At 35.5% G+C, this 26,417-nt stretch overlaps 1 protein-coding gene across 1 annotated transcript; it reads left to right on the forward strand.

Annotated features, from left to right (window-relative positions):
• Positions 1-625: 625 nt before the first annotated feature.
• gtpbp3 (GTP binding protein 3 (mitochondrial)) lies at positions 626-24,763 on the forward strand. Its single transcript, XM_015390465.1, has 11 exons — positions 626-849; positions 2,722-2,993; positions 4,838-4,924; positions 5,792-5,874; positions 6,977-7,096; positions 11,149-11,221; positions 11,580-11,723; positions 15,039-15,204; positions 18,732-18,862; positions 21,911-22,085; positions 23,871-24,763. The coding sequence occupies exons 1-11, from the start codon at positions 767-769 to the stop codon at positions 24,100-24,102; spliced, it is 1,566 nt and encodes a 521-aa protein (XP_015245951.1). The 5' UTR covers positions 626-766; the 3' UTR covers positions 24,103-24,763.
• The last annotated feature ends 1,654 nt before the right edge of the window (positions 24,764-26,417 follow it).

Raw genomic sequence — 26,417 nt, forward strand, 5'->3', positions numbered from 1 at the left:
CTACTCCTGGAAAACTGAATGGTATAATTATCCATGTGTACATTTTGTATGCTTTCTATTGTTAATGGTGCCTGGCCTGAAGTGCAATATAATAAATGTTAAACTGTCACTAAGTCTAATCAAATAACACTTAAACTTATTATGTACTTGTGACATAATTTCCTGTTCCTTGTATGGTTTTAAAATTACATAAGATTTTATTCCAGGTGAGTTTAAAGATATTTTCATGAAATTAGTAGGACTTTACTTTCGATGCAACATTGTTGACTGCAAATAATTTTTTTTTTAAAGAACTAAAGAAAGAAATTATGCATAAATAATACCGTCAAAGTATTACCTTAAATAATTAACGAAGTAATTTAATTTAAACATAGATGATTTAATGCTCTATTTAAACCACGAGATGGTGCCTTGGATTGGAGCAGAACCAATGAGCGGAACATAAATTACCGACCTGATTCTACCGGCCTGATTTTGCAAAGTACAGAAGGCGGGACTTTCTGTTGATTGACTGCTTTTTACACGAATAGGAATAGAGCACATGTCTGCGTAATGCACAGTGTTTAACCAATCACAGACATCATACAGACAATAACACAGAAACCGGAAGAACACATTTGGACAGCATGGGTTTGCCTGTTTAATGAAGGTCCTAGGTGATCGACTACTATGCCAGAGTTCCTTAATAGCAGCTAGCAGGTTAAAATCAAGGAGAATGGAATAGATCTAACTTTGTAAAATAACCTGCTAATAAATTAAACATTTAATGTATTGTCCTGCAACAATGCTGCCAGTTTCAGCTGTTTGTGGAGGGATTTACAGAGCTGCGACCCGTGCGCTCAGGACAAGGTTTTTATCTGTTTTATAATTATTTACAGTTCAGACCAAATTCACATAAACAACGTGCCGTTTTAAATGACATGTTAAATGAAGTGTTTCATGAAGTTACAGTTGCCACTGTGCAAAAACCTGGAAGTGCTTATTTTGGTCCCTTTTGCCTTTTCTATCCAGTATGTGTCCCTTTAAGGATAGTGTTTATCTGATCTGTTTAACTAGCAGACTGTCACAGAGATTTGATTTGTTTCAGTCTCTTTAGCCTATTCCTTTAAAATGCCAGCGATGTAAAGGTGTAATATAGGATGTTATTACTAGTAATAATAATATTTGTTATCTAAACAAGGCTCATGTCTCCAAACAATCTACTTAATTGCAAAGATCAAAAACAAAACATTGAAAAAAAAACATTGGGGCTATTTTTGTCATTCAGCTTATTTTTAAATTCGTAAAGGCTTTTAAAAAAAAAAAAAAAATATATATATATATATATATATATATATATACATACATATAGCCTAATTTTAATAATGCCACATTTAAATTATTTTAACAATAATTTGTATTATTATTTTATTAAGTTATGACGAATAATGTGCCTGTCTAATAGTTAATATTAACTGAGTAGCATTAAAGGGGTCACATTCATGCCTGCGCTAAAAGAATCTTACATCAAACCCAACAACAGATAATATTCTGGTCAAAATAAAACTCGTCCTTGATGCATCAACTTTTAACATAATTACATTAATTGCACCAACTACTAAAGTATGTGCTCTTATTTAAAAGAAAAATTGGGTTTAGGTCTTCGAGAAGATAAAGTAACAAACTATTTGATTAGATGGCGCACAAATCACAATCACAGCTTTCCAACAATTATATTATCCCCCCTTCTATTTGAGAAAAACTTCCTGTTTTGATGTTGTTAATCCACTGAAACTTTTTTAGCCCATCTAGTCCTTATGTCCTCTACATGTCTATCTTTCTTTCTTGAATATACAATCTGAAAAATTTACTTAGAAAGGCCTTATGAAAATCTTAACTAAAAGCAGAAATTGGAATCGTAGACATCAAACATTTAATCTTTTGTAACCTATGATTAGCAGATCTAATACCCCCTCCCCTAATTATTAGATGTATCATAAACTAACAAATCTCTCTATTTAAGGTCAAACCAAGCATCAACCAGCATCATGTACTTTGCCACAAAGTTTTCCTCTTTAAAAAAAATGTATCAAAGTTTAGATACACTTGTAGTTATCCATACATGGGGACAATCTCTTTTTATTCCCTTTTATTTTTTATTGGATTACAAAATGTTACTTTCTTCATCCAGCAACACAATTTCATCCTAAGTGTCAAGGTCAGTCCTTAAGCTTGATCAGTGGGGCTCAAATTGGACCACTTTTAAGAGCACTTTGGAGATAGTTAAATCTGAATCCTTCAAAAAAGGAAAAACAATGTCACTTTAATGTTTTGTATAGCCTATAGTTAGAAAATTATGTACAAAATAATTTTATTAAATAATGCATTCTCTCTACTTTAAGGTTACATATAAAGCTGTTAATTTAAGATGCATAATACCAAAATGCAGCAAGTCCAGCCAACAATTTGTGAGAACCTTCAAAGGACTTCATCTGTAATGCAGCATGATTTTTTTTCTAGGAACCTAATATTTATTTTCTTTATTGTATTTTGTAAGCAGAAAAAAGTAAATGTGTAAAGAAAAAAACTAAGAGAAAGTAGCTGCTCACCTTAAATTATCCATATTCATAGTCGAGGGCGAAGTTGGGAGTAAAATGTCTTGATGTGCTAACGTCTACTATCCTGTACTCTGAAATGCCAAAGGTTCAATGTAATTAACGCAGGTAACCTTTTCTCCCACAGAAAGATCCATCAGTGTTGTCATCTGTCCTCTGGAGACGGAGTTCTGCAGGCTGGGCTTGCAGATGCTGACACCATCTTCGCTTTGTCATCAGGTCATGGAAGATGTGGGGTGGCTGTGGTCCGTATCAGTGGTCCCGCTGCAACTACAGCATTAAGATCCATGGTAGGGCTCAGGAAGCACCTGCCTCCTCCACGAACTGCTATGTTACGTAGCATCACAGACCCCTACTCCAAAGAAATCCTGGATCGTGGACTGGTCCTCTGGTTCCCAGGTGAGAATAAAGCTCCCAAACATACAAAGATAGAATGTCAAATATATCCAAATTACAACTTTTTATCTCATAATTATGACTTTTTTTATTTCATAACTACGACTTTAAAAGTCAAAATTATGACTTTGTGTCTCATAATTATTACTTTGAAGGTCGAAATTATGACTTTGAATCTATTTGCCATTTTTTTCTTTTCAGTTTCATGGGGCGGAAACAGGCCTCCCTAGAAAACTGTACATTTAACCAGTCGAAAGAAAATTCTATTTTAAGGACTCTGAGTCAAAACAATCCCCTTTTGATAATAAGGTGAGAGGCATCTTTCCTTACCTTAGTCTTGATCCTTCAGAGTTCTGGATCCTCCTCCAGGATTTCAACTCCTCACCTTTAGTTTTTTCAACCAGATTTAGGTCTGAGGACTGAATTGGTCACGCCACAAAGCTGATTAGCTCCTGGTCAATTATTCCTGTGTTGATATGACTGTATGTGTTTTCGTCCCACTGAAAGACCTGATGATGACTCATTATGAGTTTTCTGACAGATCCCACCACGTTTATGATGTAAACAAAATGTATGATGTAGTGAACCCTGTCAGGGTTTGGATAAAAAGAGAAGATGACCCACATCATCATAGATTTTCTCCCCTGCTGAACAGTGGCCCTAAGGTACTTCTCCGTTATATTTATCATTGGCTCTACTCTGATGAAGATTCTCAGTCATCCAGTTCATAGTCATTTGAAGACGTTTCGCCACCTCTCCAGGAAGCTATCTCAATTCAAATGTCTGGACAAATGTCAGACATTTGAATGGGAGAGGTAGCGAAACGTCTTCAAATCTTGGAAACCAAGTCCAGTGGATTGTTTTTTAAACTTTTACGGAATTGGCTCTACTCCAAACGCACCTAGAGCTTTTAAGCTGAAAAACTGAGTTATTGATTCATTGGATCGAAGCACACAATTCTAGTTAATTAACCTGTAGAGTGAAGTAAATTCCACACATTTACATTCATGAGTAGGAAAGAGGAACAGGATCTCATTCTTTTTGGGATAATCTCTATCCAGTGACCATAATTAAGGGTCCGATTTGTAATAGATCAGAGAATCAAGAGCAGCATCAGAATTAACTGTAGATGAAGACTCAGTCTGTGTGTCCATCTTCCTACCATCACTCATGAACCTGAACATCAAGATAATTAAGCTCATCTGCTTGAGGCAGAGACTTACATCCAGCCCAGTCTGCATCATAAAGATCCAATCTCTATCTCGCTTAAGGAGTCCCCAACATCCCAAAGGACAGCTTAGATGCACTTCGACTTGGACAACTTTTATTGTCATTTTGAATACACAGAGTGGATAAAAAACTATACTATACTATAGCTGTACTATACAAAAAAATTTGTTTTGTAAAAGTTTTTTAGAGAGTAAATGAAGATTTCCATTCCATAAAGTGCAGCAGTGGTGAAATGTAAACAGTGTGGGAGAAAAAACATGGTGCAAATTGGTATATTTTGGTAATGCAATATTTGGTATATATTGTATTCTTTATATATATATCTGGACAGTTGAATAGACTTGATGCCCACACCTGGTCTATATACTTAGTAAATGAGATACTAAAGCTAATGATGTGGGAAAAAAAAGACATAAAAAATTGGGTTCATTTATGACTTTATTAATGGTTTTAGCAATAGATTTTTATTTACATATTCTCCGGTTATTGCACATCCCTATTTGATTGTATTAAAAGAAAAAATTATAGGAAGACTTTGTGCAAATCTTTATCAGAGATCCCAATTTCATCTTAAAATAGTATATTCATGATGACAAATAGTTTTCTTTTGTTATCAGCTCCTCATAGCTTCACGGGAGAAGACAGCGCAGAGTTCCATATCCATGGCGGTCCTGCTGTCATTACTGCTGTCCTACAAGCTCTAGGTAAACACCATTATTTCTGCATCTTTATATATTTCAACCTGAACCAGGACTATAAACTGGGAAGTAATATTCTGTTTCAGGGTGTCAGTGGCTCCATTTCTGGGTATTTTTAGCCTCTCTCTCTCCCAAGCCCTGAGCCTTTAGGGGTATTATAAACTCTCTACCCTTTAGAGTCATATTGGAGACTTAAAGAAAGGAAGCTGACACTTGTGTCGCCATTTCTAAAGTGCTGAAGATATTTGCACTGGCAAGCATGACCAGTCCTATTGTGACTGACCAAGAAAGCTTCTTTGCAATTTCACTGTGGACTCCATAGAGGGCGGTATTTTATCAGAGAAAGCACAGAGCTGTTAACATTTGTTTTTGTTTTTTAATTTCAGGAACAATTATAAACTGTGGATATAAACTGTGCTTTGATAGATACCGATCCATCTATTGTTTATAATGTCCTTATACTAGTTTGGGGGACAACTACAGTAGAATAGGAGCTGTGATACTTCCTAACCAATCATGCACACAATTATTCCTAAGAGCCTTTTAGAGAAACCAATTGAACCAATGGTTTTTGGGTTGTGGAAAGATTTAATTTTTTTTTTCTAAAATAATATTCTAATACTCTTACTGTGCCCTCTATTTATTTTAGATAATAACTCCTGTTTTCCTAAAAATGTTGTATTCCCCTTGGTCTCCTAGGGAGATTTGAAGAACAATGAACACATGACCTTTGTTAACCTGCATATCTGCCTGTTGTGATGCCCTGACCCTTTATTTGATCCTGCTGAGGTTATGTGTTTGTTTTGGGTGCATGACGCGGGCATACGCCGTGCTGTTTCTTAAAGTTTTTGTTTGCATGTGTGTGTTTTGCAGGAAGCGTGCCTGGCATGAGGCCTGCAGAAGCCGGTGAGTTCACGCGGAGGGCTTTCCATGCAGGGAAGCTGGATCTAACCGAGGCAAGTCAGGGGAAAGCATTCTCAGACATAGTGTTTACCTGCGAGTTGATCATAAAAAATGCCCCTTTCTCATGTTTTGTCTCATACCATTATTTAAGGGGTTAAGAAAGACATACGGTAGTCATACTTAAATGCAGCTTTCAGGCTTCTTTAGATTCTTTTTTTTAAGTACTGAAATGTAGAGCTTTATTTTCTTAATGCTTTGTTTGGAAAACAAACAGCTGAAGGCACACGTTTTCTCATAAGAAAAATATGTTCAATAATCTGGTACAGTAACACAATTCCACTTGGTAAGACTTCTCTAAATCAAGATGTATATTCTAAATATGTTTGGCATATCAATCTCAAAGCAAGATCAAAAATACTTTTTGGTTTTGTATAAGATTGTAAGACTTTGTTAGATAGACAATTTTTTGCAGAGCATCAACGCTGAAAGGTAATTGATCAATCATAGTGCTGGCTGCAATGCAAAAAAACAAATTGCAAGTCAAGCCGAATAAGTGTATTTTCCTTTTATTTGAGCAGGTAGGTATAGTAATTTACCAAATACATTTTGCAATTTAATTCTAAAATAAGATAAAAGAACTGTGTTATCTTATTTCAAGTGCATTAGATGATTATTTGATATGAGGACAAAAATACTGATTCCATTGGCAGATCGTCTTATTTACCTGCTGAAATTAAGGGCAAATGCAATTATTTTAGGACATTTCTATTTGTTTTTAGATCAGTTTTTGCAGTTTGGACAAAACATCCTATTCTTTAATCCTAGTCATTAAAGAATGAAAAGAACAATCCTGACCTTTTATGATTAGCTAAAACATGGGAATTTAACTACGGATTTACTTAACTTGAAAATGTGTTTCAAAGTTTGAAGATGGAAAAGTTGACTGAAAGGTCCTGCAAATCAAATTTACATGACTTCCTTACATAGAAAAATTAAGCATATCTGTTTTTTGGACCTAAAAATGTGAGGAAATGAATATCAAAGTAGATTTAATGAGTCTAAAGATCATTGAATGTTGGACAAACTGAAAATCATATCACAGTCTTATGGATGCAAATGATTATAATGAAAACATCCATGTAAATCTGCTTGAAGGTGGAAGGACTTGGGGATTTGATCCATGCAGAGACTGAGGCTCAGCGGAGACAAGCTCTCAGGCAGATGTCGGGAGATCTGGCATGCCTCTATCAGAACTGGAGCCACAGATTGAAACGGGTAGGACAGGAGGGGGGGGTCATTAAGGTTATCATCTCTGATTAGAAGCCCAAGCATTCGAATATCGAATCGAATTTATCGAATTATTTTCTGGTGTCATTTTTTCCCCCCTATAATCCTAAAAATCATTGATATTAAATTGCAAGCTATTTTCCTTTTTGACTCTTTTGATCGGTGATACATTAGAATATTTGTTCAATCAAACCTGCTGTTGCTGCAAACTTTAACTAAAAGCTGGTCTGTATTTCAGCATTTAGTGCAATATTAGATTTTTAGTGCATAGCTGGATTTAACATGCTATACGTTTTGCATGTTTCTGTCCTCAACTGAGAAATACTTTCATATAACATGAAACCTCTGGCATCACAGCAGCTACTCTAAAAAGAGTCTCTATTTAAACTCTCTGATTTTTATTTCCTAAAGAGAATTTGGAAAGCAGTGGTCTGTGTCAACCTGCAGGTCAGGCCTCAGCAGTTTCACTCCCACACAAGCTTTTGTTGCCTTTGTTCTTATCTCCACAGTTTCTCTTAAAGGAATCAGAGACTTCCTGTTTTCATGTTGCTGTAGGACGTGTTGTACGTGTTTTGGTGTTCATATTTGGAGTCAGAAAACTCATCTATACATATCAGCTGTTATTTTGCTACCTCTGAGTACTTTACTTTATATAGAAAACCACAAATACGATCAACCACAAAGAAAAGCTAAGTTATGCTAATCAGATCTACTAGATTAATCTCATCTTATTTGTTAATTTAAGGTTATTTATGACAATGATGCCGCCTCTGTGTATTTTGTTTGACTCAGTGTTTGGAGTAACTGAGTTACATTAAAAAAAGGTTAGTAGCTGGATTTGTTTTTTTTTTTTCCAATTAAGTAAGCTAATAGGAGTGGGCTACATGGCTTACCAACTAATTTATAAACTCCTACTAATCGTTTTCTTTCTCTCCCTTAATTTAAGTTTCATTAAAAATGAAAAATTTAATACATTACTTTCAATGACAGCTTTTAGCTTTTATTTTAATCATCCTCTTAGTGAGGTGACCTTTAAAGGGCAAAAAACAATTATGCCATGAAATAAATGTTTCACAACAAACAATGAAAATAAAGCAAACTAAATGTTTGCAGCTTGTGGTTTCACCCAGTCAGCTATTTCATCTGTTATAAGTAAATGTTTTAGAACAACAAGTGATGAATCCATATCACTACGGAAGCCCAAGAAGTTCATTAGCTGAGAAAAAATAAATACATAATAAAAAAAAATAATAAATCACTATAACAATAATACTAAAAAAATATTTTCTGCAAACTAAATCTACATTAAAAAGAAAATTAGATGAATCCCTTTTATGGATCAATCCCCCAGCTCTGTTACTAATTACTTTGCTCATAGTGGTAACAGCTTTATGTTACTTGCGTTACATTGCAGTAGGTTACTACAACCTGATCAGTTTAAATGGAGCCTAGGCAAAGTTCAACTGAAGAAACGATTACTAATCGCCTGTCATGAGCCAATCAGCATTTATAGTTCATCTTCAAAGGGACATCTCATAGACGGCGCCTAAAGTGCAGGCAGCGGTTGCGCTTCGTCAGACTTCTATTCAGATGACCCAGATTCAACCCACCTCCATCGTCTTCTCCACCATTGTAGCTTAAGCTTCATTAGAGTGTCATTCCTCCTGGAGTCTTACTGCGTTCCCTGCCTCATCTCAACCGGTCCGGCAGAAGGCCGCCATGTTGAGCCTGGTTCTGCCAAAGGTTTCTTCCCAAAGGGGAGGTTTTTGCTTTCCACTGTCGCTTCATGCTTGCTCATCATGGACAGGTTTACTCAACCTGTGTTATCCAAGCTGGACTTCCATCTTCCAGGTCCCAGAGTGATTCACTAGTATCACGCAGCCCAACGGATTTCTTCATACAGTTCAAGCACACCGTCTCACCAGCCAGCAGTCATGGACTGACCAACTTCATTCTCTCCATGCCGCCACTAGTTTTAGGCCTGGGGGGGAAACATCCCTATTATTTATTCCTGTTTATGCATATCAAAACAAATTCTGCGCTAATGTTTCCTGCCGAGGTCTGAACGCGAAAGACTTAAGTAATTATATCAATAAAATTCTTCTAATCGTCTTTTCTTTTTGTGTGAGTTTTTCAGATTGAAATGAGCTTTTACAGTCTCTGCTGTGGAAGATAACTGCTTTCTTTTTTCTTAATGAAGAAATGAAGCCGTAGAGCTGAGACAGTCATATGTGATTTGGTTGCCCTCATAGACTGAGGGAGGTCTAACTGGGCTAATGAGTGTGAGCTTAATGGAGAAATCCATGGAGCTGTTGCACGGGTCTGCTTGACAATAGAACAACTGACTAAACCCAGGGTCTTAAATGAATGTTTTCTAATTTCGATTTAATCGTCACAAAGGCTCAGTTTCTCTCACATATCCTGTCAAGGCAGTTGAGCAGAGAAGGTCAATGAACGCAGGTGAATGCTTTCATCCTAGTGGAAGTTGGCCCAAACGTCTTCCTCTGTGAATGGTTCTGGCAGCAGACCTCACCAGCCAATCCAGGTGTTCTCCCCTGAGAAGCTTTGTTTTAGCTGCCTGTCAGCAGCTGTGGTTCCTTCAGGCTGTATAGGCAGGCTATTATTTTAGACTGAAATTTCTGAGAACGAAGCTAATCAGCAGTATGCAATCTGTGGGATGACAGGGGTCAAATCTTTATCCGACACCTAAACAATGCAACATTTTATAATGGCTTTCCATGCAAGTGAACGGGGCGAACTGCTAGAGTCTGATGCTTCCTGTTTTTCTTCAACTTTACTACTATTGTGTGTATGCTCCTTAATGTTTATCAAGATGCAGTATGTTGGGGTGGAGATATTAAAGTTGTTCCACCTATGTACTTTAGATTAAGATAAAAAGAAGCATGTATGCATCAAGAGTTTAAGGGAAGCTGGTGAGTGATAAGCCCTGGAAAAACAGGAAGCCTGGAATCTCACTGTCCCATCTAGATGTACTGATATGATTGATGTAAAACTATACCAAAGATCAGATCTTTCTGTAACAAATTACAATCCTAATACTTATGTTTTGAGTTTTATTTTACAGTTGCTCTTTTTATTACATTGTACATGAGTTTGAAAAGCTTTAGTCTGGGTTTTAAAACTTACCACAAAATATCTTGTTCAACATCACTGTAACAGAACTTCCTAATAAGGCTCAGTTCTGTACTATGACTTAATGACGTGCTTTGCCAGTAACTCACTTTGGTTACATACAGACGTTTCCAAAGAAATGGTTTTACACATTTTGTTCCTGTGTTTTACTCTATTTACTAGGGAGGGAAACAATTGGATCAATCAATCAGCAACAATCGGATTAATCACGATTAATCGATTATTTAAATAATTGTCAACTAATTTAGTAATTGATTAATCATTAAGTTGAGGATAGAGACTGTAAAACATACCTTTAGCTGGAAGAGCTACTAACTTAAATCGGTAATTATACCAAAATTGTAAAAAAATATATAAACATTTTGCATTTAAGATTAAAAACAAAAAAAGCGTTCCGTCTGTCAATATGCTCTATACATAACTCCTCAAGTGGAAAAGCTTTTGTTTCACCTGGTTTTGTTAAAAAAAAAAAATTCTTTAAAAAATCTTTTTTATATCTGATTATTAATTGATTAATTGGAAAAATATTCAACAGATTAATCAAATTGCAAAATAATCGTTAGTTCAAGCCCTACTATTTATCATGGCAAGATGACATTTATTCATATATGTGTATGTGCTCTATATACATATATATATATATATATATATATATATATATATATATATATATATATATATATATATATATATATATATATTAATATAAAAAGTTACATATAGTACCAGTTCTGCTCTATTAATTCCCTCAAACCACATAAATGAATTAAATGTAACCAAAAGGAACATTATGTTGTTAGAAAATATATTTTTTTGTTGATTTGGCTAAAATGAATTGTCCTTCCAAGCTGTATGCAGACAACTTCTGCCTCTTCTTTTTATCACAGTGTTTAGCACACGTCGAAGCCTTCATAGACTTCAGCGAGGATGAGCTCATTGAGGAAGGAGTCTTGGAACAAGGTATGTATAAGTGGAAAACCTCAGCGGTTAAATTTAAAGATTGTAGCTCCGACTCTTCAGCATCAATCCCACCAACTCTGAGTGCCATCCCTGTTAGTGAAGGGAAACTTTGCTGCATCTGGGTTAAACGAAGCGAAGTTATGGGTTCAAAGAATAGAACCTGAGTAAATTGAGTATTTCCAGATAGTAATTGGATGAATATGTATTCCGTACACTTTTTCTAAGGGTCTATTTAACTCAAAAGGTGCCAGGCATCAGAAAAGAAACATATTTTTTTTTAACAAATAAAAATTTAAAGCATTATAGTTATAGTAAACCCTTTCAGTATCTTTCTCTGACAGTTTTTCTCCTTCATTAGTGGACATCTCAGTGCATGATCTGCAAGCAGAGATTGGACAGCATCTAAAGGATGAGAGGCGAGGGGAGAGACTTCGCAGTGGAGTCCATGTGGTGATCGCCGGTGCCACCAACGCAGGGAAAAGTAGTCTCCTCAACACACTCTGTAAGAGCCGAGACAATCAGAATGCATGCAGGCACCCACATGATGAATGAATAAGCCAGCCGTAAAATAAACACAGACCTATTGTTCATTATGGATGATTTATTAGGGAGAACAGGTATCATCTATCAAAGGTTAAGATTATGTGGATTCAGAGAGGGCTGATACTGAGGTCCGTACAATAAAACAAAGACGGATATATTTCCTTTGCAGATTAATATAATCTCTATATGAATGATCCCTGAAAGTAGACATAGATTTCAGGAAGTTCAGTGAAAACTGAAAAAAATGTACAGCAATTTATCAAAAGCTGGTGATAAAACTGTTTTCCGGTTATTGTTCAAGTTAGAAAGACTATAAAAGTTCATGTACAAATTGATTTTCACCGACTTAGACTTCAGCCAAATTGGATTTCAGCTTGTGGCTGACTGGTCCAACTTTGCTAACTGGATAACTACAGATATAAATATGTAAATTAATTTCGTAACTTCAAAGTCTTCTATGAAATCACCTTTACTCCAGTTTCCAACTGTCTAATCAACATGGTGTCAACCTGAGAAGTTTATTGTTTGAATATTACTTTTGTTTTGGATATATTTTCCTGGAGTCATTTAGAAACGGTTTATTTAAACCCTCCGGAACAGGAGCTTGGCAGGGGCTCTCTAATAGAATAATAATCCGGTTATCCTGTCTTGTTCTGGTTTGTTGTCTCTTTTGTTCACGTCCAAGAGAAGGACGTTTTCTAATAAATATTGCATAAGACAAAGACTCTTAAAAAGATTATTTTATGTGTTGTTCCTGGTTTTATCGTTTTGGACCATTACTTATAATTGATGTTGTCATACTCTTTAATTTAACACGTACATGAGTCTACAGTTAAAAATGTGCCACAATCCTTTATAAGACTAGACTAGATACAGATAACTAAGTGAAAACTCTTAATTGAAATATTTGAAAATCATTTAATTGTTGCAGAATTTGATTAATTCCTGGGTTACAGTTTATGATAAAGGGAACTGTCCCTATGGCTTATGTAATAGACCTCGGCTGACCAATCAGCATTACAGTAGTTACTGCATCACATATATTGGCTCAAAATTGTAAACAATCTATTATGAAATTAGCTGGAAAAGTGAGAGGACAAAGTATACCCCAGTCACATTCCAGTTACATTCATTTTTGAGGTCTATAAAGTGCTTCAAAGACCAAGAAAAATAAATACATTTTTAATCTTGACCTAAAGGTATAGTGGAGGTTCTTTTTCCGGGTGGATCATCAAAATAAGTGGTCCTCCTAACTGTCAATCATTCTGGCGATATGTTTACATAAGGCCGTCGTACGTGCTCGTCCCCATTTTTACCTACCGGTGGTGAGTCTGACATAGTGGAAAATTTATAAATCTTCTTTTGGAAAGTACAGTAAGCTGCCATGAGCGATTTTGAGCAATTTTCTTTTTTAAAGTGGAGTGGTCGGGTCTTTTCAGAAATTTTAACCTAAGTTGAGGACATAGATGACTTGAAGGACAAAGGAAACAGTATGGTTTTTTGTCTTTTTAAAAGGGGTTTTATGTAAATATCTGATTTGGGCAAACAAAATAAGACTCAAGAAAAAAAAAGATTCAGCTCTTTCTTTAAGAAGCACATTTATTATTTTAGACACTCATTGTTGGTGCATCGTCCTGGCTATCAGTCAATATCACTGTTTTCAGTTTAGTGGTGATTAGAAGACTAGATTGCAATTATATAAAAACGATTAGTGAATGCCTTTGCCACCCGATCTCAAAACCATTTAATTGTAGGTGGACAAAAGCGAAGCATAGATATGTCGTATAAAGCTCTATGGTTTGTTACCTTGAAACAGCGTCATCTGAAGACCACAGACTGTTTCCATTCATCTTACATAAACAGATTTTACTTCTTAAACCATAAACCCAACAGGATCTCTGGAAAGTGTCTAATGTTAGACGTTTCCAGGAGGCTTTTCAGGCCATGTGGGTTGAAAAGGGGTCGAATCGAAAAGTTGGAAAATTCGGGGCTCAGGACGATGTGATGGTAATCATGTGTGCAGCAGAGTAGCGGGATCCCTTTGCAACGTTTGGATTTCTTAAAAGGGCGGGGGAGAAACCTTTCTCTGACAAACTTTAAAATATCTGATCTGGTTGATGATACACTTTCACACCAATATTGATGAAACATCATTACATTAGCTGGTTATCATGATCCAATCATAGTTTCCCTGTAAAATTTCTTTGTAAACACGTTGGTTTTTCTAAATGTTTTCTAATGTTACAACCACAAACCCATTCAGGAAATGTATGTGGTAGATCAACCAAGAGTAGCACATTACCACCAGGTTAAATGAAAATATAACATGGATTTAGTCATTGTTCACAAATAAACATATTAAAGCTTTAAACTTTGCTGCAGTTCTTTTAAGGTGTCTCTACCAGCTCTTTATATTCATCACAAGCTGGAAGCAGTTTGTGTTAAACTGCTTGAATAAATTAAATAACAGCTTTTATTTAATTGATTCCATTGTAGCTCTGACTCTGTGTTTAATCTCATAATCCTGCTGGAATGCGAATCTGTCTCTCAACTTAACCTCTTGCTTGTTTGCTTATATATGTTATTATTTTTGTTATGATTATTGGTAGGGCTGGGTATTGATTCAGATTTAAAGACTGGATTGGATTTTTATTCTCAACATTTCCTCTCAGTTCTTTCTGATCTGATCCATATGTGATTGCTGGTACTGAAAACTTTTTATTTAATTGTTACTTGAGTTACATGACTTTGCACTTGTGCAACAGATTTATTCACCTATTAAACTAACCCTATACTAGGGCTGCACTAATGATTATTTTGTAAATCGATTAATCTGTCGATTATTGTTTTTATTAAGACTTTTTACAAAATTAAACCAGATTAAACTAAAATATTTCCACTTAAAGAGTTCTGGATAGAGCATATTGAGAGAAAAAAAACAATATTATATATTAAATGCAAAATATTTACATATTTGTTTTTTACAATTTTCGTATAATTGCTGCTCTAATTTGGTAGCTCTGTCAGCTAATGGCGCGTTATACAGTCTCTATACTTCAGTTAACGATTATTTAATGACTGAATTATTCATATTTAATATGAATTAAAAAAAATGCTAGTTACCTTTTATGTGGAAAATATCACTTGAAGTAAGTTTGAATTTGCTGAGCAGGGAGCAAAAATAAATCATTATTTGAGACAGAGTTTAATTTTTATGATAGTTAACAACAGAAAGATTTTAGTGGCTTTTTTTTGTTTGTATTCATAAATTCAGGCCAGAGACCTGCAGCCATTGTTTCTCCCATTGCTGGTACCACCAGAGACGTAGTGGAGACAGCACTGGACATCGGGGGCTTCCCTGTCCTGCTAAGCGACACAGCAGGCCTCAGAGAAAGCCCAGACCTGGTGGAGCAGGAGGGCGTACGTCGGGCTCGAGAGAGGTAAGAAGCAGAGCGACAACTTTATCTGAATTGACAATGCAGTCATCTGATATTGAAATTGTTTAACAGCATAAACAGGATAGCTCTATATAATGATAATAATATTAGACTAAGATCGCTGCCTCAGCAAATCTGCACGTGTGTAATTTAACAGAACAAATTAGTTCAGACCAATGAAGCATGTGCTGGAAAACAAAGAAAGGAAGAAATAAGTCTTTTCTGTAATGTCTGTGTAGCAGCCAGAGTTTATACAAGTGCTGAGACAGTTATAAATACACAGGACAAACGCACTCAGGAGGTTGCGTAATGAAAAGCCACCTTTCCTCATTGTTGGGTCTAAAGAGTTTTTTTTTTAAAGTGTTGCTGACAGATTAGATGTATGCTTTTAATGATTAACTGTTAACAGTGTGAAGTATTTATTTCAAGGAAAAATACTTGGTGCATTTGTCATCAATGCTACAGGATGGACATTCAAGTAAAATTATTTGTGCTTATATAATGACTTTGGTAGGGTATGCAAAATAATATAGATAATCTGATCTGAAGAACTATTTGCTCTATTTATATTATATGCTAAAAGTAAGGATATTTGAGTACAAATAAATCAACACTTTTTAAGATGTTTCAATCATATTTTTTTTACATGTCAAGTGTTTCCCAAGCTACTTGTGTTTCTGGCAGGCAGAAAATCCCATCCGCTACAATAAAGCACTAAATCAAAGAAAAGAAAGCAATAAAAAAAGATTTAAAGTGCTGCAGGGCTCAGCATTCACTTTTTGTTGATAATATATATTAAAATAGCGATGTTAAAACTAAACAAATGTTATTGCAGGATCTCCACTCTCATTAAAGCCTGATTAAAATGAAGCATGGTGCGAGCTAAAATTAAAAACATTATAATAGATTTTTTTGTTTTGTATCCTGTGTAGGTATGTTAGTAAAATGTTAGTATTGTTAATAATCAAAATTATAGTTATGAGTTAAATTTATAAACCAGACAAACATTTAACACTGGCCTTTAGTTCTCCTCATTGCAGCTTTTTAGAGCATTTGTAGTAAATTTTCCTTTTTTTTTCTCTTTGCATTTCTTCCTGTCAAATTCCTAAAGAGTAGGGCAAATTTAGATAATTTTAATCCTAATCCCTTAATTTTAATTCCTGTTGGCATTTCTGGTTATGTTTCCTGTGCCAAAAATATCCTATATATTAAACCCAAACTTTTTTATTCAAAGTTGGAATTTTGACTTTACACAAGGTTCTGAAGGGATTGACATTAATTATGAAGTGATTTAGTAATTTATTAATTTTCCCACTTTTGTTGAAAAATTCAGCATTTTAATCAGCGTCAGACTTTGATATTTTATGGTTTTACTGTTCTAAGGCTATGAATGTTGTAGTGGAATAATAGAAATGGAGTATTGAGTATAAATATTAAAAGAGTAAAATTGATCAGCAAATTCTCTCTTTTCTTTTATTTTAATGGGAGACTATGGTCTGAAAAACAAGTTTAGATCCATATATCAATATTTTAATAAAAAAAAAAAAAAAAAAGGAACAGATGTCAGACCAAACCTACTCCTGGTAGGTTGCTCTATAGGAAGGGTGGGAACTGTGCGTTCTATAGGAAACCGGTGTGCAGTGAGCAGGACTGGAGCTCATGACCCAGGTCACTACAGGAAGGACATGGCGAGTACAAGCATCCGCAGCCGCTCCTGCTGCTACCTTAAACGTGGATGGATGCAAGGCAGCGTTTTTCAAGTAGATTCCTGTCAGCGTAATGAATTAAAGGGTATCGCTGCTATTGTTTCTTTAAGCAGCATATAGTATAAACTCCCTTATTTAATATGTCATGTCTTTGAAAAAAATCCTTTTGAAAAAACATGAAGTGGAGCGATACAATGAGAAGCTGCTGCTCCCCTAATATCAAACAAAACAACAAAGATGACAGCTGTGATCATTGAAGCACAGTCTAAAATAGTTTGTTGGTACATAATGAATAAAGGGATTTAAAATATTTAAATAAAACCATATTATAAAGCAAAATAAATTGTGTTTATCAATGAGGTAGAAACATTAAAGCATTTACAATGCAAATAAAAGCTGTATAGGAAAACCTTTTATTTGTGAGACTAAAACAACATAAAACAGATTCATTAGTTCAGATTTAAGATCCATCTTTGTTCCTGCAGGAGGGTTTGGTTTTAGGGTGCTTTCAGTTTGGGATTTAAGGTTAAGACACATTTCTTTTGTCAGATTTTCTGCTCGGCAAATAAAATGGATATAACTGAAATGCTCAAAAGCTATGCTAAGCTATATTATATACAGATATATATATATATACATATACTTATTTGCATAAGATAAATATTTTCATGCAAATAGATTCAATATATACAGTATATATATATTTTTTATTTTAATTTATTAAATTGGTAAGGTCATCACTATATTGTCTCTTTGTTAATCACATGGGGATTAAAAATAAACATCCAAACAAACATATAGCAGAAGGCTTTAAAAATATTTATATAATACTTTTATTTGTTTAAGGCTTCCTGTCTAATTTTGAGTTAGAAGTTTTGTGTGAGAATCAAAAGAAAAGTATTTTTAATTTCTGAGCTGGCTTTGCTTTGCCATCTTCTAACACCAGAATCACCTCATCAAAACAAGAAAGTTTCTCGTCTTCTCTGTGGGTCAGATTCAGTTGTTTCTGTTTTCAGAGCCACTACCAGATCCCCTGCTGGGGTTCTGCTCTCTTAAAACAGGCCTTCTGCTTGTCTAAACATCCCTTAGACTGGCAGCTGTTTTATCCTCCTAATGCTATACTTTAAACTCAAAACTACTGGTTGGTGCAGATTTTAGGCATTTTGGTTTAGTTCAGAGCACTTTACATGTCTATTGATTAAGAGTCACTGAAGAAAACAAGATGTGTCTTATAAAACCATTTAATGCTAACAAAAACATTTGGCACAACTGGATCACAACAGGCTGATTAGACTTCTTAACAACAGTCTGTTTCTGTTAATTTCGAGTAGCAGACCTCAGCCTGCCGCAGTTAGAATAGGTTGCTGATGTGCTTAGTGAGATTCAGACTTAGAATAATGTCAGAAATAAGAAAAATAAGATTATTTAGAGATAACGACAGATATTCAGAGGATAAAAGGTATCTAGGTGTCATTAAATATTAACATTTTGAACATTTTCTGCATTGGGTTTAGTTGTTATCTTCAATAAATCAATAGTATGCCAAGGATATTTGGAAGAGATCGTTGGGTTTTGTTCACTTTATCTAAAATACTTTGGTTTCAGAATTGGCAGAATTTATTTCCAGATCATAAAGAAAGAGTCCACTGTGGCAGTGATGGGTTCCCTTGACTAAAGATAAAGTAGTTCTGAGAGATGATATCTCAAGGTTTAACCTTGAGAATCTAGGAAAAAAGCCAAACAAAGAGTTAACTTCACTTATTATTTTGTTCAGATCAGAAACCTGAAGCAGGGTTGACTAATGCTGTTTGTGTTTTGTTTTAGGGTGCAGCAGGCTGATCTGACTCTGCTGGTGGTTGACTCCACGCTCCTCCCCTCTGAGGAGCATCAAGCTTCTGCGCTTCTCCTGAACCACTTGAGGAGCGTCCTGTCCTCCCAGGAAAATACTGAAACAGGTATTTCATTAGGACCTCATGAGGGAATAATTTGACCTTAATGGCTTTTTAATCCAATCTGTTAAAGTTAATGTTGCTTTTGTGTTTTTTATTTAAAAATATGAGGATGGGAGTGACTTTGAAATGAATTATATACACGATTAAAGAGAAGAAGAGTTATGTAAGAGATCAGGTAACTTTATGACCATGAATTTGTGTTTGTTACATAAGTAAATAATCTCCTGGGTCTGAGTATGTCAAGGTAAAACCAAACTTTTAGTACTGAACTAGCAAACTTTTTGGCTTAGGGCCAGTAAATACTGAGCAGCCATTGTTCTGTAATACTACAAGTCCTTAGTCCTAAGTCAGTAAGTTAAAACCAGTTTCCTGCTTTTAGAGAAGCCTAGTTAAATTGAATGCAGAACATAGAAAAAATGTACGTCTCATTCAGTTTTCCTTGACTTGGGACTAAAATAACCTTCTTCTGCTTTAAGAAATGACTAAAGTCTCAGCCTGATTCAATTCAATTCAATTCAGTTTATTTATATAGCGCCAAATTCACAACACATGTCATCTCAAGGCACTTTACAGTTCAACCAGATCATACAGTCAAATTGATACAAAGTTTTCTATCTAAGGAAAACCAGTTGATTGCATTGACTCATTGACTCAAATACAATCCCTCACACTAAGCATGCTTGTAGCGACAGTGGAGAGGAAAAACTCCCTTTTAACAGGAAGAAACCTCCAGCAGAACCAGGCTCAGTGTGAGTGGCCATCTGCCAAGGCCCACTGGGGTTCAAGGAGACCGAGAGCATCGATAGAGAGCATCTATGAAAAGCAAATTATGTGCTCTGCAAAACTTTCCTATTTGAATTTATATCTCTAGTTTAACTAGGCCATTCTAACACCTGGATATTATTCGATCCAAACCATTGATTTGTTGGTTAGCCGGTATGGGTATGGTCATGATGAACTTACATCCTGAGCAGCTTTTCTGCTCTTGCTGAAGAAAATCAATGTACAGTGTTTACGAATTCCTTACAAAACAACAGATTTTTTTTTTTTCTTGATACATTAAGAAAATGGTTCAAGGACTGTCCCACCTGAGCTGCACAGCTCTACAGCTCCTCTAGAGTTACTATTGGCTTCTTCTCTGGTATTATGCTATGTTATGTTCAGATGATGTGCAACTCCTCCTGCAGCCCTTCCATTTTGCACGCAGGTCAGCTGATTCCATTTTAATATTTTCTCAGCACATCGTTTCCTTCTACATGTTTCTATATTCTTCATTATAACTTGTTACACTTAGTAAACAGGACTCCTTGAGGCTTTCCTCTCTCCCATTTATAACAACAAAGTAATAAGCGGTCAGAGACTCTCCCATCGAAACTTTAGATCTCTACTGTTCCTTCAGTTCAGTGGCGGGTTTAGATAATTTATACTGGGGCCAGGAAGGGGGCAGCATGTTTTCACAGGGGCAAAGAAAAGCATGAAATAAAAAAATAGGGAATTAGTTTATCATTTAAAATATGTTTAGAGAACAAAAGAGCCATTTCCGTTATTTAGTTTTATCAAAAATGTATGTTTTTTTATTGAAAATTTGTGTTTTGGGGTTGAAAGTTTTAATTTTAGATAAAATAAAGTTATTCTTTGGAATGTTATGTCAATGTAAATTCATAATGAAGGAATATTACATATTTTGAAGGTATTTTAAATGAAAATGACCAGTTTTAATCTAATCATGATTGGAGCTTAAGTAGAACTGATGAATTCAGCCGTGACAAATAATAATATTTTGTTAGTTTTGTTTAAAATTATATTTAGCAGATAAAAACAATGATTTTATCTCAATACCACTGAAGCTATTACCTTAATTTTGGAATTATAGTTAAAAATATCTTTAAAGAAACACATTTATTTATTTATATATATATATATATATATATATATAATATTCAGTAAAGGGGGCCATAAGTGGGACCAGGACCAGTTCTACAGGACCCTCAGTAACCATAGGCCTCTTGGCTGCTCTCCTCATTAACGCTGTCCTTGTTTAGAAAGGCAGCCTTGTCTTGGTAGATTGAGGGTAGATTAAAGGGTGTGTAATAATCTCGCCATCGTTCTGATCATGGATTGAACATATGATGCTGTGGGACGTTCCAAGCTTGAGGTTTTGATTTCAAACCTGTAAACTTCTCCCCAACTTTATCCCTGACCTGTATGCTCTGGGCCTTAGTCTTAATCAGAGTTTGGTTGCAACTAGTGTTTTTTACCTAAAAAAATTAATAAAAAAAAAAAATATCTATTACTTCTACCTGAGTAATATTACTTTGAAATAATGCTACTATAACTAGAGTCCAATTGAGGCTTCTATACAAACCAAGAGTAACTTTCACACCTGTAGTGTTCTAACATGTATATGTTACCTGCTTTAAGTAGTATCAGTGATACTGTTAGTAAAGGTTTTATGTTGATAATTAGGATGTGGTGTATTTTACTCATAGCTCTTGGTATTCCAAATAAAAAAAACCTGGCATTTATTTTACATGTTACCTATAGAATTACATCATGGTCAAAAACTACATTAGTCTGAATCATTTTGCTTCATTACTCATTACTTACTGTATTATCACTTCTCTATTCTTATCTGAGCAAAGCTTAACTACTATGTGTATTTCAGTGGCTGCTTTTACCATTTTCTTTGAGTAAAAATATATCCAAGTCTGGTCTGCATGAGGCTGTTTGTTCTCTAATCCTCTTCAACAAACCTCTGAGGCCTTCCAGAGCACCTGGATTTAGACTGACATTCAATTACAAACGGATGGTTTCTTTTTTCCTAACAAGGTGATTATTGAAGGCACTAACAGAACTGGATTTTATTTAGATGTTTAAGATGAAAGTTGATCAAATATTAATGCTTTTCCCATTACTCAGTTCCCATTGTAAATAATGTTAAAACTATGTGCTGTGTCTCTTTCTCTTTACCGTTTTTGTGTTTGTCTATGAAATCAAATCTGTAGAATAACAGACCACTAATAGGTTTGGGGTTATAATGTGACACTGCAGGCAGGTGTCTCCTCGTCCTAAATAAGACGGATCTGCTACCTGAGGCTCAAAGAGAGAAGCTAAATCGGGGGCTGAGAGGGGTCTCTGGTCTCCCACCTGTGTGCCTGATCTCCTGTCAAACCAATGAGGGACTGAAGGATTTCCTCACTTTGCTGCAAAGCAGCATCAAATCAATGTAAGTTTTTTATCAACATATTTTGTTTTGATTTTGAAAGCAATGCCTATTTGAAAGGTTGAAAATGACTTTGTAATCTACAGTATAAAACCACTATATTAATGTACCTTGTTTTTCCACAGATGTGTTTTTTTTTTTTTTCTTTCTTTCTTTTTGCATGTTTGTCACGCTTAAAAATGTTCAGGACATATAACAAATTTAGAGTTGAGTTAGCGACAACGAAAAAGAACACAAATTGTAGTTTTCAAATGAAAGTTTTTATTAAGGGAGAAAAAAATCCAAGCCATGTGTGAAAAAGTGAACTTAGTTTACTTTTTGGATCCACAACCAAGCAGGATTACTGCCACGTCTGCTCTCAATCAAGACATCACTCAAATAGGACCTACCTGACAAAGTGAAATACAACAAAAGAAATACAACAACAGCTGGACTTCACAACATGGTCCAGAGAAATTAAGGGAATACTTGATAAGTCATTGGGATGTAACTAAGCCATTTCTAAAGTTGTGAAACTCCAGTGACCATAGTGAGAACCTTCATTCATAGATGGAGAAAGCATGCAACAATGGTTAAACTTCTCAACTGTGCCCCTCTGACCAAACTTATTAGGAGAGCACAGCAACGACTCATTCAAAAGGTCACAAAAGACCCAAGAACAACAACTAGAGGCTGTAGTTGCCTCAGTTAAGGTCAATGTTCATTCATCCACTTTAAGAGAGACACTTGGCAATAACGACTAAGATGTAAACCATTGGAAAGCGCATGTCCCATTTCATCTGTTGTTAAAGTAACACTGCATGTCAGGAAAATAAGATCATATCAACAAAAGAGTGTGGTGAAGGTGTTATGGTATGGGGCTTTTTTTGCAGCTTTAGAAACTGGAATACTGAGTGTGATAAATAGACCCATGATTCTGCTGTCTACCAAAAAATTCTACAGTACAGTAGACAGTCGGGTCATCTGCTGGTGAAGTGAAGCTGAAGCAAACTTTGATTTTACAGCATTAGTTAAAGTCTTTACCTGAATTCTATTGAGATGTTGTGGCACGACCTTAATAAAGGGCACTTATGCCATATATATATAAAAAAAACAAAAAACAATTTGGTTTTTAATATGGGAAAATTACAACAATTCTGCAGAGTTAAGATGGTCAAATTCCCTTTAGAGAGCTGAAAAGGAATGTGCAAGATATCAGAAACTGTTGATTGTAGCTGTTGTGAATTTCCTTCACTTAAAATCAGCACTTTGAATAGTATTTATTTTTATTTGGGAAGAGACTTGGAAGCATTGGATGCAGGTTCAGCAGATTCCACAACAGTTTCTTCCCCACCGCCATTAGACTGCTGAATGTTTTGTAGAATGGGTTATTGTATTGTATTTTATTATTACATTTATTATTATTTTTTATCATTATTTATATATATATTTTAAAAAATAAATTGTTAGAACTGTAAATTTACAGTCATTTTTACTACTGTTCAAGGCTGCACTTTTAAAAGATGAAATTGTCCAGTGAGCTCTTTCCAAACGAAACTCCTCTTTGTTTTACACTTGTGTAAACAAAATGACAAATAAAATCTGTCTAAAGCCTAAAGTCTATTTCTAAGACAGTTGTGACAGTTGTGCTTTTCATAGATGCTCTTTTTTCATCCTCCTGCTGATGAAGTTTTATGACTTTAACTCCAATATTTGTTGCTTTTAGTCTGTTTTTTTAGCAAAGTGAAGCACAAAAAGTACTTTTGGTTTTATTGCCCTGGCTCATTATTTCCCTTACTTCCTCTGTAGGTGTGGTGACCCTCTCTCTGGAGCACCTACCCTGACCCAGGCCCGCCACAGGGCCCACTTGCAGCAGTGTGTGGCTGCCCTGGCTCAGTATGGACGGTACCGTGACACTGACCTCGCTCTGGCAGCTGAGGGCATCCGGTTAGCGCTCACCGGACTGGGAAGGATCACAGGACGAGTCGGAGCAGAGGAGATTCTGGATATCATCTTCAAAGACTTCTGCATTGGAAAATAAAGGATCGAGAGTGAAAATAAGAAGCACAGGTAATCATGGCTGCCAGAGGAAGGACGTTTTCCCACAGAAACTGTAACTGGAACAACCCGGGCATTGTGCCAGGCTTCAAGGCACATTCAGGGTTCAGATAATCGACTGCGTTCTTGACTGCAGACTACCTCCTTTCCCAGGACAAAAATTTTTTTCTGTTTTTTTTTTTTTTTTTTGTTTTTTTGTTTTTTGTTTTTATGCAGCTCAGATAGTTTAAGGATGATGGCAATGCCTCAGGGGCCCAATATACTAAACAAGTGTTTGGCTCTGGCTCAGTCATCATCTAAGACTTTTTCCAAGGCTAAATATTGCCCTCTGGGGCTGCAACATACCAGCTTTAAAGCTTGGAAAAACAAAATCAGTCGTGACCTCTTCAAGGTCCATAAAGCATGTGGATGTTTACTTTTATCATTGAAATTTGAAGTCACTGTCTTGATATTTTCAATAAATTCTGTAAATATTTGTTGCCTTTCTGATTCTTGCCCAGTGAAGAGTTAAGTCTTTATGTTGAAATGGACAATGATCTGAAAATGTGTTTCCCCTTTACGTTTCTTGTTTTTGCTTGTAAGTCACGCTTAAATGTTTCAGATGATCAGATTAAGTCTAATATCAGACAAACATAATCATAAAATGTGGATTTTTTTTTTTTAATTATGGTTTTGTAAGTTTTTGCTCAGATTATTAGTTAAATTTTTATGATTTACAGAATTTAAATTGACAGATCAAGCAAAAGCAGAATCTGTTGGGGGTAAAATATTTTAATGAAGAAATTTTCCTTATATAAACATATTTTTAAGTCTTGTAATTCCAGGTAGTTGTATTTATTTCTTTGACTGAAATTAGAAAATAAAAGAGGCATAAACAAAAGTTAAAAGCATGCACAAGAGAAAGGAGACTGGAGTCTCCGATTTTAAATGGATTAAGTTAAGTTTTATTGATGACACAGGAGATGAAAATCATGAGAAATGTTTTTCTTATCCATTTCTCTAAGAAAGTAAAATTGTTAATTTTCCTCCAACTTGTTGCAAGGAGTCCATTCAAGTCAACACTGCTCAAACATGTTTGGGCAACATTTAAATACCTAAATGAGAGCTGCAGTGTTTGATTTATTTGTTGAGTGTTTTTGGATTTGTTAAATAGTAAAAAAAAAATAAGAAATGAGGAATGCTGTTAAGAAAGACTGCTTCATTCCAAGAAATTAACATTTGTATGCTATGCCTTTATGTTGCAGAAAATAAATCCAACCTGGAGAGACTCGCACAGGGAAAAGTTTTGTTCAATTCAATTCAATTCATTCCCCCCAAACACCAGAGTTCATTTAGACGTTACTTTTTAGGCTAAATCTGTTTGGTCCTTCATAGTGTGGATTTAGTCCAGAAATAGTTGACAAGTGGGCTGCATCAGATTTATTCCCACCTGAAAAGACATTTTCTACGACCTGAAAATTACTGCTTTTCACTCTTCACTTTTCAACTAAATATAGACGTGGTTTGGATGTAAATCATGTCATCTTTTCAATGTCTTTTAAGCCAATATTTGATTGGTGGGTTTATACAAGTAACACAGTTGGATAAGTAAAAACATTTCCTATCTAAGGCCCCGTCCACACGAAGTCAAACCCTGGCCTAAACACACAAATTTTTCACCAAACCAGCCTCTCATCCATACGAAGCCGGCGTTTCGGGCGTCTGTAAACGATCTTTTTTTTCTTAAGCCTTCAGAGTGGGAAGATTTTGAAACGCCGTTTTCGCGTTTCCATCTTTAAGCTCTAACCGCATTTATTTTCTTACACGCATGCGTCATAGCGTCGCCTCTAAACACGCATGCGCGACACAGTATCACAACAACAATGGCGCCGTACTGTGTTGAATGGTTGCTGCTAATGCTACTCACCCTGCTGTCGGGCTTACAACAGAATCTTCTTCTTCTGGAATATCTCCAGGAAAAACAGAGCAATATCGACGACATAGTTCAGCACCTGAATTTGACTGAACCACGAAAATGGACCCGCAGGGCCATTTTCCGGTTTTCCGGTTTGGTTGTTGTATAAATATTACTGCGCATGCCCAACATTTCGTTGCCTGTTTTCACCTATTTTTGCTTTGGCACCACAGCGCCACTTACAGGCCTGGCATACATTTTGCAGCGTTTTCATGCATTCGTGTGGTCGATCACATTTATTTTACGTCTCCGTCTTTACGACAAACGTTCTGGAAAATGTTAGCATTTCGTGTTCGTTTTGACTTCGTGTGGACGGGGCCTTAGAAAAACCAGCTGATTGCATT

Source organism: Cyprinodon variegatus, unplaced genomic scaffold (assembly GCF_000732505.1).
Source record: "Cyprinodon variegatus isolate N-32 unplaced genomic scaffold, C_variegatus-1.0 Scaffold501, whole genome shotgun sequence".
NCBI classification, from domain to species: domain Eukaryota; kingdom Metazoa; phylum Chordata; class Actinopteri; order Cyprinodontiformes; family Cyprinodontidae; genus Cyprinodon; species Cyprinodon variegatus.

Excerpts from the sequence above, each read along its gene's own strand:
- gtpbp3 (XM_015390465.1), top strand. The coding sequence starts at position 767 with ATGTATTGTCCTGCAACAATGCTGCCAGTTTCAGCTGTTTGTGGAGGG. Across the intron at positions 15,205-18,731 it reads GTACGTCGGGCTCGAGAGAG|GGTGCAGCAGGCTGATCTGA; the intron begins GTAAGAAGCAGA and ends GTTTTGTTTTAG. Across the intron at positions 22,086-23,870 it reads CAAAGCAGCATCAAATCAAT|GTGTGGTGACCCTCTCTCTG; the intron begins GTAAGTTTTTTA and ends CTTCCTCTGTAG.